Raw genomic sequence first — 18,566 nt, forward strand, 5'->3', positions numbered from 1 at the left:
ACTCTATTAGTTAGCAGAAATATTAAAAAACCTAAGTACTCTTTATAATACCAGAATAGGAAGGATGGTGCAGGTTTAAGTTTATTAGATTGATGTGTGTTGCTGAACTATAAAATATTTGAATAGAATAGAATTAAACTTTATTGTCATTGCACATGTCACAGGTACAGGGCAACGAAATGCAGTTTGCTTCCATCCAGAAGTGCTTTAGCCATGATATAGATATATTACAATATATATTAGCAATAATATAGATATGTAAGTATATTACAGAAATGGGTCTATTATGGTATGTTATAATGTACACGGTATAAAGTAAGTTATGAATATGCTATAACTATAAGTATGTACAGGCTGTGGTGAGTACAAGCTATGTACAGGATATAAATATGAAAAACTATACAGAACATGAAAAAAAAAAACTATACAGAAATGGGAAATATGCAAGTTATAAACAGTTGTAGAATTAAAAATTATCGTATTTTACAGAATGATTATTTATACAGAATTATGCAGTGGTGCAGTTAAGATAAGTGAGATATGTGGATAATTTCTACAGAGGCTATATAAAGTGCTAGTGGTTGTGAGTGGTGGTTCAGTCCATGAGTTTAACGTGGGTCAGATGTCAGGAGGCAGAGTTCAGGAGTCTGACAGCTGTGGGGAAGAAGCTGTTCCGGTTCCTGGTGGTCTTAGTCCGGAGGCTCCTGTAGCGCCTCCCAGAGGGCAGGAGGGTGAAGAGTCCACGTGATGGTTGACTGGGGTCTTTGATGATTGTCCCAGCCCTTTTCAGACACCGCTTCCTGTAGATGTCCTTTATGGCAGGAAGTGGTGCTCCGGCGATGCGCTGCGCAGTTTTCACGACCCTCTGCAACGCCTTCCGGTCCGAGGCAGAGCAGTTCAGGTCGTCCAGATGAGATCCTCGGAGATGTGGACTCCAAGAAACTTGAAGCTGCTCACACGCTCCACAGCCGTCCCCTTAATGTAGATGGGTGGATGTGGGTCAGCATTCCTCCTGTAGTCCACGATGAGCTCCTTGGTCTTCTCACTGTTAAGCAGCAGGTTGTTTGTGTCGTACCACTCAGCCAGACGATCCACCTCCTCCCTGTAGACGGCCTCATCGTTGTCACTGATGAGGCCAATCACCGTGGTGTCATCTGCAAACTTAATGATGGTGTTAGAACCATCGGCAGGTCTGCAGTCGTGGGTGAAGAGGGAGTAGAGGAAAGGGCTCATTTGGTATAACGGAATAGCTTTAGTGTCTTGTTTTTAAAACTTGAGTATGAACTTTTACAAAATGCAGCAAGATATTTATTTAAAAACAGTTTTATTGATTACAAAAAACGCTATATCGGATTCATATCGGTATCGGCAGATATCCATATGATATCGGAATCAGTATTGGACATTAAAAAGTGGCATCGTGCCATCTCTAATACTAATATCGATAAAATGCATTATCAACTTTCTTGGCTTCCTGTACAGGCTAAAATATTCTATGGCTTACTTGTAGTTATAAAGAAAGCAATTCTGTTAAACACGCCACATTTATTTCTGCTCAGCTGCAGTATCCAGATGAAATACATAATGATATTACACGATTTTCAACAAACTACAATTTAGCAAATCCTCGAGTTAAAAGTAACTTTTTGTAAAACTGTTATATTTAGAGCAACTTTCAGGTGGAATAAATTGCCTTATAAAATTAGAGAATTAGCAACTATTCAAAACTTCAATGAACATTTAAAGGGGGCAGGGATAGCTCAGTAAAGTGGTCGCCCCATGATCGGAAGGTCGGCGGTTCGAATCCACTTAACGGCTACCCTGAGGTACCCCTGAGCAAGGTACCGTCCCTACACACTGCTCCCCGGGCGCCTGCTTAGTGGGCTGCCCACTGCTTCACTGAGTGAATGGGTCAAATGCAGAGAAAAACAAGTAATTTCCCCATGGGGATCAATAAAGTATCCATTATTATTATTATTATTATTATTAAAAGCTGATTTACAGAACTTTTAGTTGTTGTAAATATTGTAAGAGATGATTTGTTTTTGAAATTTGTGTAATGTGCCTCAATGTTATTGATATTGTTATTATTATTATTATTTTTTATTATTGATTGCTTATATTTTAATTGTGAAACGTCACTGTGGATGTAAGAGGCAAATTATGTGGATATCTTGAATCCACTTTATTGTATAATATTTTATGTGATTGTATTTGACGGAAGATGAGCAACATCTGTTGTGGAAGCTAATGGGGTTCCTTTTGAATAAACAAATAAACAAACAGGATTTATTATCACTGAATAATTATGTAGAAATCTATAAAAATCATAGAAATATGCATTAGAAACAACAACTCTGTGTGTGTGTGTGTGTGTGTGTGTGTCTGTGTGTGTGTGTACAATCAGGAGGGATGGGAATGATTTTAGTGTTTAAACAGTCATGAATTATTTTTAACACCAGGTTGAATGTAATGTGTTAGAACTACCAGTAGGTGGGGATAAAAGACCTTTAAGGTGTTTGGTGCCACACTCCACCTTCAGGTTTAAATAGGGCTGCTCAATTAATCGAATTTTAATCACGATTACGATCTGGGCTTTCAACAATCATTAAAAATGACTGAGCCGATTATTAGCCCCTCCCTCATGCTTTACTCTCGCGCTGCTCCGTGTAGCAAATCCAGCGCACCTCTCTGCATTTCGAACACTCATCACAACAATTAAGAGCAGCGGTCCCCAACCCCCGGGCCTTGGATCGGTACCGGTCCGTGAGTCGTTTGGTACCGGGCCGCGAGAGTTGAGGCTCATGTGTGAAATGTATGGTTTTCAGGGTTTTTATCGGTTTTCAGCGATATTTTGTTATCGTTTTGATCGTTAACTCGGTTTTCCTGGGTCTTTTCACATGTGTTATGAATAAATCTTCTGTTTTTCGGTACCGGTACTAGTTTTATTTTGTTGTATTTATCCGCGTAACCTTAATGGCCGGTCCGTGAAAATATTGTCGGGCATAAACCGGTCCGTGGCGCAAAAAAGGTTGGAGACCGCTGATTAAGAGTCATTATTCAATACATTGTTATTGTTAACCCTTTAAAGCCGGTCAGAGCAGCACGCTCTGTTTTGTGTAACTATTTTTAAATCCCTGTAGAACCTGAACCGTGTAAGCTAGCGCAATATATATTTTTTTTTTGCATATGAAACCAGAGGAGTTGTACTTACATCTTATGCCATCAGCTTGTCCTCGGTCACGGTTTCCTCCCGCATAAAGCTTTGCAAAAATTGCATAAAAAGCGCTTGAAGGAACAAAAACATAATATTCCAGAAACACGCTTTGCCGATCGGATCAGCTGTTCGTAACACTTCCCACAGTGAAACAGACGTCAGCGCGAACTATCGCATGTCCGCCATTTCCTGGCCGAAACCGGAAGTGACGTCATTTTCGCGGAAAATGTAGTTTTTTACTTGTAGGCCTTAAAAGCCTATACTGGTGTTTTTATAAGTCATGTTTGACTTTTCTGAATAGTTTCTGGGATTCTTAGAACTCGAATTGCACTGCTGGAAATAGTTTATTTTATTTTTTATTTTTTGTGCCTGTCCCGTTTGGCTCTTTTGCCATCAGAATTATTGTCTAAAGGCAAAGAAAGATGCCCAACGGATTTACTTTACCAAATTGACCATCCCAGCCTTGCCATAATGGTCCATTTGATTCGCCTTTTATTGTTTATTTTATTTTCACTTGCTGAATACGGGACAGACTTGACTGGAGGAAAGAAGGGGAGAAAGAAAGAGGGAAAGAGAAACAGCTGAGAAGAAGGACGACGGGGGAGAAGGGCAAAAGACAAAAACCAACAGAATGGGCAGAAAAAAAAAAGAAAAAAGAAGAAAAAAATGCATATATCAATCACCTGGATCACCTGTTGAGAAAGAAAAAAGAAAACAAGCAGAAGAGAACAAGAGTAATAGAATAAACAACATCACAATGATATATGGGAATATGACAGTAAATACTAAATGTTAAACATTATTGTGCAGCACATAAGATCAACAGAACACAGTGTGCTTTGAGGTAGGAGCCAAAAAGGGTGTAGTTTGTGGGTGTGATCACCCGTGTGTACACCTGTGAGCATGGACGCGCTTGTTTTTTTTGGTTTTTTTAAAGGTTCCGTCATGTAATGATCTGCTAGAGGGTGTGGGGGGGCCACAGCCCCGTCCTCCAGGGCATGAAGCAGGTATGGAGGAGATCAAAACTCCAGACATCCAGAGGCCCCCAGAACACAAGAGACCAAGGAAGACCAACAGAGGGGCAGCCGCGCCACTGTCCCAGAAAGAGCTGAGGAGAGTCCCAGATGAGGGCTCACTCAGCAGCCGCGGAGCAGAAGCCAGGGGGAGTTGCAGTGACGCGCCCGTGAGCTCCGCCGGCAGCCAGCCGCGCCTGAGTGACCGAGCCCCACGATCCAGGCCCGATAAGCGGCCGCCAAGGAGTGAGCCGGTGTGTACCTGGAAGCCCATCCCCAGACACAAAGAACCACCAACACACCGATGTCTGAGGGAGTCCGCCACTGGCAACGGAAGTGGTGGTGGGTGGAGATAGGCCTCCAAACCTTGGAGGGCCTGAGATGTCCCCAGAGAGGTGGCGTCTGATACCCAACCTGACATATAGACACAGACATACAGGCACACACAGATACAAACATCCATTCCCACCCTCATGCTCTCATATGCACTTACTCCACACTCAACCAACGTGGAGACAGACATAAAGAGACGTTGTACACACGATCACACTCCCCAAGCGTACTCTACGAACCGGGTCTAGGTACCCTTGCCCCTGGAGGGGGGAACTGCACCCAGACCCAGGTGGTGTTACCCTTTTGCCTGCGGTGGGGAGAGGCAGACCGCCCGACTCCGCAGCAGCAGGGAGGCCCCACACTCCAGACCGCAGTCGGACGGCCAACTCCTCCTCCTAGACCCCCCGCTCCAGCAGGTCGCAGAGAATGGGGGTGAGAGAAGACTCCAAACCTCCCTCCACCCGCTCATTGTAGTGTTGATGCATGTGTGTTCTAAGGTGCATTTAAAACCCAGGAGGGCATGGAGCTACCTGCCAGAGAGCAGCAGGTAAGCACATAGTCCCTCCTGCTAGCCCTCAATGTCTACGTGTATTTAAAATTGAGAGGTGGGCAACGACGCCAGGGGTGAGGTGTACACCCTGATGGTAATTTGGATTCCGTGTATCGTTCCCACCCCCAAGATCCTATATGTATGTGTAATGAGAGTGTGAGTAATGTGAATGTCTAAGTTGTGGATAAAATTGAGGCAGAGGCAGCCAGAAGGGGACAGAGGGGGGGGGTAGCCTCCTCTGCACCCTGGTGACATACCCCTACTCTAAGGCCCTGCATGTGTGGGTGGCTGTGGTGGAGCGGGAAGAGGGGGAGATGGGGAGGGAAGGAAGGGAGGGGCAAGTGACCCCCCCCCCCCCCTGGGGCCAGCTCCCCCGGTGACCCCAGTAGGCACCCCCATACTCCGCGACCCGCCAGGGAAAGGGGGCCCAGGCCCATCCAGACCGGGGCCCAGTGCAGCAGCGCCGCCCGGCCCCACAGAGCCCGGGACAGTCCACCCAACCCCACCACAGAGAAAACTGCACCCACCCCACCATCCACTCATCTTCCAGACTACACAAGACAATAGTTTGTTTTGATGCACCTGCTGTTTTCTTTGCAAATTTGCATCATAGGATTGTTTTTTCGTTTTTCCTGCAGTATATAAAAATTGCTGTATCTCCAAAATAAAACTATGAAGACACTCAAAATAAATTTCTTGTTGTTGTAAACTATTTTTTGCAACTTTTTTGTATTTAAAGTTTTGAGGGATAAACCTCTTAAATTTCTCCAAGTAGAAATATATGTAAAAAAAACAAAAACGATTTTCAATTTTTTTTGTAGTTTATTGCACTGTTTTGCAATTAATGTAGTTACTATGGACTTAATTCATACATATTATTAAAATATGGGCTATAACAGTTGTATAGCAACTTGAAATTCTCCCACAATTGGCACTACAACATGTAAAAAAATAATATAAGCTCTGGCGGACTTGGTTCTATAGTAGGTCTTAAAGGGTTAAATAAATATCGTCAAATAATCGAGATCTCAATTTCAGTGAAAATAATCGTGATTATCATTTTTGCCATAATCGAGCAGCCCTAGGCTTAAAACTAGTGTTAATGGAGAGAGTTTGAAGGTTGAGTTTGTTCCATGACTGCATTTCACTCACTGCCTCTGTTTGTATCTCTGTCACTGCAGGACCAACATGGAGCCAGAAGTCAGCGCTCTCAGGAGGCCGACAAACCTCACAGAAGAAAGAGAGAGAAAACATACAGCTGTGACGAGTGTGGGAAGGATTTTACTGTGAGGGCTTCACTAAAACAGCATCAGGTCATCCACACTGGAGTTAAAGCGTTCAGCTGTGACTTGTGTGGAAAGTCTTTTTCCTTGAAGAGTTCCCTAAAACACCACCAACTCATCCACAGTGGAGTTAAAGCGTACAGCTGTGATCAGTGTGGCAGAGCTTTTAATTGCAGTAGGAGCTTACAGAGGCATCTAGTTACCCACTCTGGAATTAAGGCATACAGCTGTGACATCTGTGGGAAAACTTTCAGCCAGAGAGGGAGCCGAAATAGACACCTACGCATTCACACCAGACATGATGTGTACTGCTGTGAACAGTGTGGCAAATACTTTGCTACAGACGCACAGTTACAACAACACATGTTTATCCACACTGAGGGACGACCTTATAAATGTGACCTGTGTGAGAAGACTTTTAAATCTCCACATTACCTGAGAGGACACCAACAGATCCACACCAGAAAGAGACTCTACAAGTGCAGTTACTGTGAGGTATGTATTTATATTGTTATCTTGTCATTTTAGCCTGACTGTTTGGAACAACTCTGCTCATTAAACTGTGTTAGCATGTTAGCAATTCTACTGCATGGAAAAGCAGCTCTGAGTGATTATTCAGATTTTCATGTCAGTTATGATTTTAGTATTACTGTAGTATTATGATGGTAGTATTGTAGTTATTGCAGCCCAGTAAACTGAGTGTGTTAACTGAAACAGTCAAATGTAATTGGACGTCTGCAGAGATGCTCTTTATTTCAGGCGACGTTCAGGATAAAAATGTTGAAGGACTGACTTACACTGTCTTTGTGTCTTTGTTTAGAAGCAGAGCGACACAGATGGATCCAGTTCTCAACCCTGTCATCACCATGGTGGTGGGAAAGACTTTCGTTGTGACCTTTGTGGAAAAACTTTCAGTCGACGAGACGCCCTAAAAACACATCAACGTAGACACACTGGAGAAGAACTGAAATACTGCAAAGAATGTGGGAGAAGCTTCACCACATCACATCACTTAAAACGACATGAACTGATTCACAGTGGGGTTAAAAAGCACCTCTGTGATCAGTGTGGGTCATCCTTCACCACTGCATGGGAGCTTAAAAGACACAAACGAGTCCACACAGGAGAGAAACCATACAAGTGCAGACACTGTGACAAAAGCTTCTCAGATTCATCTGGTTGTAACTATCATGAACGTACACACATGGAAGGAAACTACAGCTGTGACCAGTGTGACAAGAGCTTCAGGAATCTCAGTTCATACTCCGAACACAAACGATCCCACGTTACTAATAAACTGTTTCACTGTTACCAATGTGCCCAAACATTCACCTCATTGTCTGCTCTGTGCAAACATCAGCGTGATCACTCAGGGCTGAAATCACTCCCATCACTGGATCACAGTGAATCTGAAGAGACAGAAAGATCCTCTGGTTTCAGTGTCAGACTCAAAAAGCTTGAGATCAGGCTCCACAGAGTTCAGATAGAATCATTTAAACTTGTGTTGAACTGAACTGGTTGCTGGGCTGAACTTCTACATAATACAGATTTACATGGGATCTTATTTTCTGTCGTTTTACTGAGTCAGTTTTGTCCTTTTTTCTCTGTCCTGGTTTTGCTTGTCTGTAAATAATTGAAACTCAGTCAAATAGTTCATTGTTCTCCAGCAAAACAGCTCTCCTGTGGATAAATCCTTACTCTTAGCCTCAGGACCTCACACAGTCCCAGCAGATTCGGTCAGAAGATTTATACCTCTTTCATTTCTATATGATTCTTCTTGCATCTAAACAAAGATGATTATGATGATGATGAGTCATTTATGAAAAAAGAAGCAAAAAACAATATTGTTGTGTGAGGATTTTTATGGCAGATTTTGTGCATCACCATTTTTGTACATGAAAATGTTGAAAAGATGCAAAGGAGGAGGAGGGCACAAGAGCTCAGCACGTGATACTGACTGGAAGCAACACAGCTGCTGTTGACAAAGCAGCAGAGTCAGATATGAATGTGTATTGAATTCATCGTGTAAATATACCAGATTTATCCACATACGTCAGTTTTCACACTTTTTTTTACTTTCAGTAAGTTTACTTTTAGTTTATTTTTACTTTCTTAAGACGCAGGAGAATCTGATTCATCATGATTGAGCATTTCATTAAAGTAATGTTTAAAAGACATTTTTCGTTTGTTCTTTCAGCTGCAGCCTCGCTGGTGTTTAACTGTCTGACAGTAAAGAAGATAAAAGATACGTGCAAACACAAACACATGAAAAGTATTTGCAGAAAAGCTTAAAGCTCTTGTTTGTCTTTTTTTTCGTTCCAGTCATCGCGAACATGGCGAAGATGTGAAGCTGCTTTCCTGCTACAGTATCTCCTTACATACATTTGCTCATATCGTGGGAATTCTTATACAGTGTCTTTCTTTGACCATGTCTCACTGTGTTTTATTCTTGACGTTGCATTTGAGTCTTTCATGACTCTATTTTAACTTATATTAAAATGGATGGATGTCTAGACGGACCCCCTGAATTAATCATCTGAAATCTTTTTATTCCTTTATTCCACTGCTTTCACGCATTTCTGTGAATCCAAATTTATATATAGATATCGAAACACACATATACTCATATCTTTACAGTTTGTTAATATCTTCATAGTCTCCAATAATGTTACACCCCAGTGCTTTCATTTGAAGCCCAAGTGTCATTGTCTTTGAAAAAGCACAGAGTATAATGCATCTATTTTGCAAAAATAAATAATACAATAAATATTAAAAGACTTTCAAAAGGGTACCCTGTATTTCCCTTCATCGTATCGTACAAATAGAGATAATATAATGATCTGAGGAACAATTGTCAATAAGCAGAGAAGTTATTTAAATATTAATGCAAGACATGGAAGCAGGTGTTGTTGTTCCTAAATTAGGAACAATATTTTAAAATTACTTCACAATTCTTCTTGCACTTCAGATTGTTACAAACTATCAGAATATAAAGAAAGTCAGAAAATGGACAACCTCAGCTTATAAAACTGCTTTTTTTTTTTACCCACAAACCACTGGATCAATTTCAAGTGTTTTCCACTTGATTTTTATTTTATCATAAAACACTGCAGAGATACAAAGAAATAATCATTATAACAGTGTGCAAATACTCCACGTTATACTATGTGTCAGAGCTATAGAAGCAACACTTTAGGAAACTCCTGCATAGCTGCACAGTCCACATTGCACAGTGACAGCACAAAGACCCACAAAGCTGGATTTAGATATTTAACATTCTTTCAGTAAAAATTAAACCCTGCATAAAATCATGAATATCTGGCATTAATCAGATGAAAGCCTCTTCTGTAGCACCCTGTCATCCATTCATCCAAGAGATGTAACCAAGCTAAAAGACACTGCCTCTATTAGATAATTATTAGATAATCATTTTTGAAAAATAATCTGTAACATCAGATTAATTTCAGATTTTTAATGTCAGATTTTACACGGTCAGGTGTAGCCGAGGTTAACTCAGAAACGTAAACTTTAACTCAAAACGTATTTTAAATAAATTTCAAACGAGCCATCATGATAAAGGGAATGCAGTGTTGGTGCTCCGTAAGTTCTGTGCTGAACAGCATGGCTGACTCTTCGTATCTACTATTGCCTCCACAGTCTGAGCCATTATGACCAATTATGGAGTCCATCGCCAGCTCACACTTTTTTGAGGTTATGTCAAAAGGTTTCTTGGAAAGAAACACGGACTATTTGTTTAGGCAGTCTGTGTCAATGGGCTCAGTCAGTGGTCACGTTGTCTTATTACAATGAACACATGCAGTGTAGTTTATTTTGAGTTAATCCAGCCTTCTGCCTGCAAGAAATATTTAGTGCAGTATGTAATCTGCTTCTGAAAATGGCTCCCAGCAAGAAGAATTTCTTCTTTCAGCTCTAATCTGTGAAAAAAAGACAAAAAATACTTGGTTGGTCTGTTCATTGTCACCGCTCTGGTGTCAGGTGTACATGATTGGAGGATTTGGGGTTGGGTTCTCTGCTCATTCATCACTGCAGATTTTAGTTAGATTTGTTTGTCCCTGGGAACTGTGGGAACCGTGAATTACATTTTGGATGTAAACAAAAAGAAGAGCGTGAAGGGGTGTGAAGAAAAACAGATTTTAAACTTTGTTTTTTTAACTGGACTCTGGTGCCATCCTGTGGCTGCTATGAAGCAAAAGTGAAGTAATGAAAATATTTCAATGAAAATGAAAAATGTTCTCAGTTTTCCTTGTTTGCCAAACTTCTCTCTAAAAACCAAGTCTGTTCCCTGTGTTTTTATTACAGTCTCTACAGTGTGAGATAATAAAAGGAGGATGTTGAAGGCAGCACCGCACTATACACACTATACAATTTTTTCATAACAGATGAGTTTTGGTTTTGTTTGGCTTTTTTGGGAGGGGGTGTTTTTTTTTTTTATTCCCACCTATGCTTCTATTTTCTATATTTAAAAAAACAACAGGAGTTATGCAGGTTTACTATGATCAAAACTTCAGACTCACAGTGAAACACCATGCTGTGTAACACTATACACCAGTGTAAAGTTCAGGAAAGTTTTTTCATGGTTCAGAGGCTGCTCGGCAGAGGATGATTTAAAGATGTGTGTGAAATGGGCTGTTATGATTGGTCAGAAAGTGTGATGAGGGTTGCCTTTTTATAAAGAGTAGCCTTTCCTTTTTGCCAGCGGTCGTGGCCGCTAAAGAGCGTTTCCCTGAGCCTTAAAACTGCAAAGACGGCACGGCGCTGTCACGCTGATGGCCCGGGAGATACCGTTGGTGAGTCGAAAACTATTGCCTAATACAAAGCATTAAACCATGTTAAAAACACAGCAGCCTTTATAAATGTAGTTTGGACCCAGAAGCAAGTTTCATCAGGTCATCACTTAAAGACTGGATATCCCACCTGCTGTGGAGTTTTAATGCAGCACAGTTGTTATTATTAAACCCCTGTCACAGTCTGACCGTTAAAATGAACAACATTCATATATGAAATGAAATTGTTTCAGGTAAACTGTATATGGTGATACACCCACCTTGGGGTAGCCATCGGGGCGGGGGAGCTGGGAGGAGATGTTGGCTGTCCAATTGGCCTCCCTGCTGCTGCGGAGCCTGGGACGGTCTGCTTGCCTCCACCCCGGGGGGAAGGGTAACATCTCTTGGGTCTGGGTGCCGTTTCCCCCTCTGGGGGCGAGGGTACCTGGACCCGGGGTATAGAGTATGTTTGGGGAGTGTGATTGTGTGTACATGTCCATTTATGTCAATCCTTACGTTAGGTTAGTGCTGAGTGTTTGTATATGTGCGCATGAGGGTGGGAATGCATGTTTGTGTCTGTGTGTGCCTGTTTGTCTGTGTCTATATGTCAGTTTGGGTCTTATACTCCACCTCTCTGGGAACTCCCAGGCCCTCCAAAGTGTGGAGGCCTATCTCCCCTCACCACACTCCCTGCCGGTGACTGATGCCCTCAGGGGTCGGTGCATTGGTGGTTCTTGGTGTCTGGGGCTGGGCGCTCAGGTACAGTATGTACCAGCTCACTCCCGGTGGCTACTTGGCGGGGCCTGGCGCCTGTTGCTCAGTCAGGCCTCTTCTGGGGCGCGGGGGGCCCTCGGGCCTCCGGCCTCTGGGCCTGCGACTTGGTTCACTCTGGCACAGCTGGCCCCCGGCAGAGCCGGTGGGCACGCCGGTGCAGCCCCCTCTAGCTTCTGCTCGGTGGCTACTGGGTGACCCCTCGTCTGAGGATCCACAGCCCTTCCCATGAGGGTGGCACGGATGCCCCTGCGGTGGTCCTACTTGGGCTTCTGGATGTCTGGGGCCTGGATCTCCTCCATGCCTGCTTCATGCCCTGGGGGACGGGGCTATGGCTCTCTACATCCTCTTGCAGACCATTACATGGGGAGACCATTTGAATACAAGCGCGCTGATCCACACAGGTTTGCACACGGGTGTTCACTGCTCGTAGACTTAAATTACACCTTTCTTGGCTGCTACTTCAAAGCACATTCTGCGTGCTGCACAACAACATTCAATATCTGGTATTTACTGCTGTTTACACTTAGCTAGATTAATGCGATGGTGTTGTGTTTGGTATGTTGCTTTGTTTTGTTTTTTTTTGCTTGTTTTCTATTCTTTCTCCCTCAACAGGTGATCCAGGAGATTTTTTTCCCCTTTCTCACTGTCCCTCTCCCCTTCTGTTTTTCTTTTCCTTCCTCTTTCTTTCTCCCTTTCCTATCCCTCACTCATGTCTGTCCCGTCTCTAACTGAAAATAAAATAAATAATAAAAACAAAGGTCGATCAAATGGACCAATATGGCAATGCCACGATGATCCATTTGGCAAAATGAATCCATTGGGTATCCTTGTTGATCTTCAGACAACAATGCTGACGGCTAAAGAACCAAATGGGACAGGCAAAAAAAAAGACTGGATATCCCACCTGCTGTGGAGTTTTAATGCAGTACAGTTGTTATTATTAAACCCCTGTCACATTCTGACCGTTAAAATGAATAACATTCATATATGAAATGAAATTGTTTCAAGTAAACTGTATATGGTGTTAAATAGGCCTAAACTACTGTACTTTAATGTCGGCAATAAGGGCGGTACTTCAAGAGCCATATATTTTATGAGGTGGTACTCATTGTGATATATAGAGGACAGCAGGAGCACAACAGACACACAGCAACAACCAACAACAACCCTGCAAGTGGACCTATTTGGGGGGGACTTGTGTATCATGTCAGCACTGTGCAATGCTCTATGTGACAAATATTAAAAAATAAATTTCATTAGTATAGATGAAATATTTTGTTCTCTATGAATGCCCAGCAGCCCTGAAACCCTCTGAACTCTAATGTTCACAATCCAATAAATCGATAGACTTTGAGGAGCATGAATTAGACTGGATAAGAATTTTTATGGAACTTCTTTTATCCTGGACCTGGAAGAACCCTTGACCCCAAGCAAGCTCATGCCATCCCCCTGTACCCAGCTCCACTTGTTTGTGAAACAAAGCTGTGTCCCACTGGTTCTCCTGTTTGGTCTACCTTAGTAATTTGGACATCCTCCACAAAACGAACAGTAAGTATGGAAAATTCAAGTCCATGTCAAGTCCACATCGCGCAGAGAACTGTGCTACTGGGCTTCCAGGAGATCATCGAGAGGAGTCTTTGCACAGCAAACAACCATAAGGAGTCTTGTGCTTTGCCTCCATGCGTGAGATCAGTATCTGCAGCAGCTTAAGCTGTACAATGTTTCAGGAAATAGTTTATTTCCCCTTTTGACACTGTTAGTTCCACACGAGGTAGATGTCTACTACTGCAGACTAAAATTAAATTTCTGTCAGCTGCAAGACACTTGTCTTTAATGTTACTGTTACTCTTACAACCACACATAACCATAAAATGGTGCACAATTCTGAATCCATCAACTCTTTTGCCAATGAAAGAGGAGGGCACTTCTCATGAGTGTAGAGAGCACGTGGAGTGTAAGCCGAGGGATGACTTAACAGATGTGCCACTTGATGAGGGAATGGTTTGCTTTGTTGATGGTTCGAGCTTTACAACAGCAGAGGGACAGGCTAAAACAGGTTTTACTGAAGTAGATAGTGAGAAAATTATCTGTGCAAGACAACTAGCATGTTTCATATTTGCTTAAGCAGCAGAGATGCTAGCTTTAACGGAAGGGTGTAAAGCTACAGAGAGACAATATACACTGATAGCCAATATGCATTTGCTACATTACATTTCTTTGTAGTGCAGTGGGTGAGACGAGGTGTGACAGCCTCTATAGGAAAGCCTGTACAACACAACAAACTCCTGCAAAATCTGCTGGAAGCAAAAATATTGCCCAGTAGAATTGCCATTTGTAAATGTGCAGATCCAGTTGCATTAGGGAATGCTTTTGCAGATAAGATCGCAAAAGAGGCAGCTTTAGGAGCACATGGTGTTCACATTTTAGCAGTGCAACATCAACAGACATCGCCTATTATACAAGATGCACTGGCGGACATGCAGGCCTATTCACCTACTGCAGGAAAAACGGTTGTGGCTTACAGAAGGAGCGAGCTTGCAGGATGGTGTTATTGTCTGTGCGATAAACCAATACTGCCATAGAATTTGTATAGGACTGCTGCTATTTTGAGCCATGGGCCGTGGGCAGCAGTAGTGCAACATTTTCATACTCTAGGATTTAATACCTTTGAAAAATTTTGCAGGTCATGTATGATATGTTGCAAGCGCAATTCTCGAGGTAATTTGAGACCTAAGAGAGGGAAATTCCCCTGACCCAGTCACCCATTTCAAGTTATTCACATGGATTTTATAGAGCTGTCCAACTGTAATAACTATAAGTATTGTCTAGTGATAGTGTGCCCTTTTCAAAGTGGGTAGTGGGTTCTTCCCATTCTGTGCAAGGCCACCTGGGTTGGCTGGAAGACTGTTTACTTAGCCTGGCAGAGCGAAGGACACTGTCTCAGCTGAACTCTGGACATACACACACACGCACACAGACATATACACACATGCAGATATACACTCATCCCCCCTCCCCCTCCAAACGCCTTCGACGCTTATTCCTGTTAAGGTTCACATAATTGAGGAAGGAGAGTACAAACAACCATTGGTCCAGAAGATCTTGGTCAAACAACTGATTTTAATGAATACACGCGTGGGAAGACCACTATGTTCGCAGACAGGGATTGATCTTCGACTTAATCAAAGCATACACAGATTTTTATAGCATCAGGGTTTGAATTAATGACGCCCCTTCTTACGTCACAGACAGAATATATACATACGTCAAATGAAAACCACAATGACTTTTAACACAGTTTAAAAGAACGTTGTCTTCGTCTTCATGGCAGGTACATCCTGTCACTGCCCACACTGGAAGTTCTACACAACGCCCACTGTTTTAAAAAGGCCCAAAACATCATAAAAGACACCTCACATCCTGGCCACTCCCTGTTCGAACTGTTGCCCTCAGGCAGACGGTACAGGGCAATCAGAGCAAGGACTAATAGACTCAAACACAGCTGTTATCCAACTGCAATAACACATCTGAATACTACAAAAAAATGTCCATCACGCCACTCTTGTGTTAATCTATGCACGGTCTGAAGCATGTGTGTGGGAATGTATGTGAATGTTTTACTGTTATATCTTATTAGTATTTTAAGTATTCTATCTATTTTATTTATTGAATTTTATTGTTTTATTTGTATTTTGATATTGCTAGGGATGATGCAATGATCGGGGACCATTCTTAATTTCGTTGTTCTCATGACAATGACAATAAAGTTTCTGATTCTGATTCTGATGCTCGCTTGTCATCTTGACACCTCAGCAGCAGTTCTGCGACAAACTGCTCTTTTTGCAACCCCAAGCAAAACATGATTAAACTTCCACCTATAAATGATTCTCTCTAACTGAGTGTGTGTGTGTCTATGTCGTCCTCAAATGCTCTCTCATCTCACCCGTTGCACTTCTGACCTTTTACCAGACCAGAGGCTCATCCTTATGTGTAATAACCTAACTGAAACTATATGTACTATGTTGAATAAATGTTTTAATCAAGAACATCTACTAAAAGCTTAATAAAAGAATATAAAAGTATAACAGACAATTTGAATAACCTAATAATTCAAATAGCCTCGTCTAACCTGCTCCTCAGAATAACTCTGCTTTCACTTCTGCAAACTCTCTGCAACTTCCTGTCAACTCCTGCCTGCAACTTAGTCTTTCTGAAAGACACACACACTGTTTAAACATCTGAATGCAATATCAATACTGTAAATTATATTATTAATGCAATGGTAATGATGATGATTATTTAACAATAGCAGTAAAATAATTTCCCTGATCCACATTCCCTTCCGATGCTGACGTTGAATCAAGGAGACCAGCGCATAGGCTGCAGGCCCGGATGTACTGTCTACACTGTCTGTCTCTCACCCTTTACCCACTCCTGTTGCTTGCCATGTGTTTCTTTGGCGTATTAAGAGTTTTTTCATGTGCTATGTGCAGAGGTGTTTTTTTTCTGTTCTCAAACTGATCTCCCTGTTGGAGCTCAGTCTGGGGGGAGTTATTTTTTTCTCCTTATCTTTCCTCGTGTGGTGCATCTTCCATTGTTATACCTCTCTGACCTGTCTTCACCATGTGATGTTTTTGTGTAATGTATGTATGGTTAGAGGGTAAGATGGCGCCGCCCTTGCGTGCAATAGGTTGGCAGCCTTAACATGAAATTTCCCCTTGTGGGACTAATAAAGGTATATCAATCAATCAATCAATCAATCAATCAATCAACTAGGGAAGCAGATGCCATTTCGGTTGCCAAAGCAATATGTAAGAATATCATCCCAGAACACGGGATTCCGGAGACTATTTATAGTGATGATGGTCCACACTTTGTAAATGAAGTGATTGGATTAATGGCACAGCATCTAGGGATAACACTAAAACATCATTGTTCATATCAGCCACAAAGTGCAGGGTTGGTAGAGAGAACTAACGGCACAGTAAAGCTGTGAGCTTTGAGATTATATATGGTAGAGCATTTAGAGTTTTAGTCTTCTGTAGTGATGATAGAAAAGCAGAAGAGAGAGCACATTAGCAGATTGGATGCTCAAAATGTTTAAAAGTAAAGAAGTCATGACAACAAATGATCTGCCAGATGATTCTGTTTCTCCTCAGGAGCAGAGTCTGAAGTCTGGAGATTGGATGTTGATAAGGCCATGGAGAGGAAGTGCTCCGTTCTTACTGCAGGTTTTCATAGAAAGTATAGAGAATAACACCCTCCCTCCTACTCTTACTCAGGGTCTCATAACACTTATTCCAAAGCCAAACAAGGACTTACTTCTTATTGATAATTGGAGACCCATCTGTCTGCTCAATAATGACTATGAGATTATGGCTTTAGTACTTGCTAACAGAATTAAAGAGTTCTTGGATACAATTATCAATGAGACACAATCAGGCTTAATGAGAAATAGACACATTTCTAATAACATTAGACTGGTTTTGGATCTACTTGATTACTCTGATTTGGTATCTGACAATAGCTTCATTCTCTTCCTGGATTTTTAAAAGGCTTTTGATACAATTGAACATCAATTTATTTTCCAATCTTTGAAAAAATTTGGCTTTAGATAATTTTTCTGTAAAGCTTCAAAACCTTGTACACGAATGGCAATAGCTCAATTAAAATGATTAAGACTCCACCCTTCCCTTCCCTCCCCATCTCCAGCTGCCTCCCTCTTCCCGCTCCACCACAACCACCCACACATGCAGGACCTTGGAGTAGGGGTATGTCACCAGGGTGCAGAGGAGGCTACCCCCCCTGTTACGCCCCAGTCTAGGGGTATAGGAACGCAACATAAGTTTGAAAAAACTGCCCCGCCCTGGTCCCCAAAACCATACACAGAGGGAAACCAATTCCTTAGTGAATCGTGTTTTATTATCTACACTGCAAAAATGAAGCTCCAGGGTGAACAAAGGCCAAAATAACAAACAAAACAAGCTAAGTCAGGAGGAGGTGCTATCTAAAACCCTATGTGAAATCAAACATCAAACAAAAGACAAGCGCTACACCTAACTCCCTAACTGAAATAAACAGGAGAAAACAGTGCAAGGAAAAACAATACGGCAGCTCACCCCTTCTGTTGCAGTGCTATTTACAATGTGCTATGTACAATGAAAGCTAATATACACACTATATACAAAACTCAGAAAAGCCGCACAAATCACAAGCACAAATGTCTCAGGTTTTGGAGGCCAGGGTCAGGTCTGCTGCAGCTGTCAGTGGCTGCCCCAGGTAGCTCCATGCCCTCCTGGGTTTTAAATGCACCTTAGAACACACATGCATCAACACTACAATGAGCGGGTGGAGGGAGGTTTGGAGTCTTCTCTCACCCCCATTCTCCGCGGCCTGCTGGAGCGGGGGAGCTAGGAGGAGGAGTTGGCCGTCCGACTGCGGTCTGGAGTGTGGGGCCTCCCTGCTGCTGCGGAGTCGGGGCGGTCTGCCTCCCCCCACCGCAGGGAAAAGGGTAACACCACCTGGGTCTGGGTGCAGTTCCCCCCTCCAGGGGCAAGGGTACCTAGACCCGGTTTGTAGAGTACGCTTGGGGAGTGTGATCGTGTGTACAGC

At 42.4% G+C, this 18,566-nt stretch overlaps 2 protein-coding genes across 3 annotated transcripts in view; one reads left to right on the forward strand and one right to left on the reverse strand.

Moving 5' to 3' along the window:
• LOC143415819 (uncharacterized) overlaps positions 1-18,566 on the reverse strand; it is a 272,397-nt gene that overhangs the window by 228,823 nt on the left and 25,008 nt on the right. The gene's annotated exons all lie outside the window — the stretch shown is intronic.
• The window catches only part of LOC143415825 (uncharacterized), a 36,167-nt gene that overhangs the window by 8,060 nt on the left and 9,541 nt on the right, over positions 1-18,566 (forward strand). The window contains exon 3 of one of the 2 annotated variants that reach the window (XM_076881246.1): positions 6,295-6,891. In XM_076881246.1, the coding sequence (XP_076737361.1) occupies positions 6,295-6,891 (597 nt within the window). Of the gene's footprint in view, positions 6,892-18,566 lie in introns of both variants that reach the window. The other variant, XM_076881245.1, reaches the window with a different exon arrangement.

The sequence above is a fragment of the Maylandia zebra genome, unplaced genomic scaffold (assembly GCF_041146795.1).
Source record: "Maylandia zebra isolate NMK-2024a unplaced genomic scaffold, Mzebra_GT3a scaffold05, whole genome shotgun sequence".
Taxonomy (NCBI): domain Eukaryota; kingdom Metazoa; phylum Chordata; class Actinopteri; order Cichliformes; family Cichlidae; genus Maylandia; species Maylandia zebra.